This window comes from Sminthopsis crassicaudata, chromosome 1, assembly GCF_048593235.1.
Source record: "Sminthopsis crassicaudata isolate SCR6 chromosome 1, ASM4859323v1, whole genome shotgun sequence".
In the NCBI taxonomy this organism is placed as follows: domain Eukaryota; kingdom Metazoa; phylum Chordata; class Mammalia; order Dasyuromorphia; family Dasyuridae; genus Sminthopsis; species Sminthopsis crassicaudata.
The window spans coordinates 5,889,541-5,891,013 of NC_133617.1; the positions used below are offsets into that span (position 1 = coordinate 5,889,541).

The 1,473-nt window shown below is 39.2% G+C and overlaps 1 protein-coding gene across 1 annotated transcript; it reads right to left on the minus strand.

Annotated features, from left to right (window-relative positions):
* Positions 1–204: 204 nt before the first annotated feature.
* LOC141551691 (olfactory receptor 14C36-like) lies at positions 205–1,210 on the minus strand. Its single transcript, XM_074283622.1, has one exon. The coding sequence runs from the start codon at positions 1,208–1,210 to the stop codon at positions 281–283; it is 930 nt and encodes a 309-aa protein (XP_074139723.1). The 3' UTR covers positions 205–280.
* Between the last annotated feature and the right edge of the window lie 263 nt (positions 1,211–1,473).

The window sequence follows — 1,473 nt, forward strand, 5'->3', positions numbered from 1 at the left end:
AAGGAAAGACTTCCTGTAGAAAATGGGATGTGTACTTCCTCTTGGAGGAAGCTAAGGAAGCCACAAGACATAAATGAGAAGGAACATTCCAGGAATGGGGGATAGTCGGTTAAAAAAAAAAAAGCCCATAATCAAGGATGGATTTTGCTTGGGAGGAACAGCAAAATAGGCAATGTCATTGAACCATAAAATATATAAAATGAATAGTGTAATAAATGTGTGTTTATTTAAAATGTAGGAGACTGAAAAACTTAGGGAGGGAAATAGATTTTGTTGTCTTCTAGGAAAAAATATTTCTGTTTACTATTCTTTGCACAGCTTCTTTTATCTGTTTATTCCTCAGACTGTATATGATGGGATTCACAAAGGGTGGTATTACAGAATAAAACACAGAAAGAATCATATCCTCAATGGATGCAGAAACTGAAGATGGTCGGAGGTAGACATAAAAACCTGAAATCAGAAACACCAGTACAACGATGATATGGGGGATGCAGGTGGAAAAGGCTTTTCTTTGGTCTTCTTTCATTGGAAATTTCAGCACGGTGGAAAATATGCGAACATAAGAAGCAATGATGAAGGCAAAGCAGCCACCCCCAACCCCCAGTCCAGAGGCAATTACAAGTATTTCATTACTGAAGGTCTCAGAACAAGAGAGTTTGAGTAAAGAGGGGATGTCACAAAAGAACTGTTGGATCACATTGGATCGACAGAAAGGCAGTCGAAATGTGTAAGCAGTATGGAACCCTGCATACAGGAGGCCAGTGAGCAAGCTGGTCAAGGTCATCTGCACGCAGACTCGGGGATTCATGATCACTGTGTAGTGGAGTGGGCGGCATATGGCGACATAACGATCACGGGCCATGATGGTGAGGCAGGTCAACTCCACATACACAAAGAAAACCATAAGGAAAATCTGGGCCACACACTCACTCTTTGAGATTGCCCTGCTATTCAACAGGGAGTTAGTAGATGCTTTAGGCAGAGTAACAGTTATGTAGCAAGCATCCACAATGGACAGATTCCTAAGGAAAAAATACATGGGAGTATGAAGATTTCTGTCCACAGTAGTAACAATGACAATCAGCAGATTCCCCAAGATGGTAGCCAAGACAATCAGTAGGAAAAGCAAAGAATATATAATCTGCAGCTCTCGAATATCAGAAAACTCCATGAGGAGAAATTCACTCACAACAGTCAAGTTAGACATTTCCTGAACCTTTTATCTAGTGACCTAGAAAGCAAAGGAGAAATAAATTTCAAAAAATGAAAACTTTATAATTTGTATTATTCTTGGTACACAATAATAATTGGTCTTTAGGGAGGTAAAATATTATTAGACATTGCCTTCTCTTCAATACATTGATGACCTGAGACTTCACTCCCTGGTAGGGATGATCTTCTAATGACTCAGATAAAAATCCATCCATGATAGGAAAACATCAATCAAATTCATCTTTTGAGATCTTACTG

Coding starts and splice junctions, on each gene's coding strand:
- LOC141551691 (XM_074283622.1), bottom strand. CDS start 1,210: ATGTCTAACTTGACTGTTGTGAGTGAATTTCTCCTCATGGAGTTTTCT.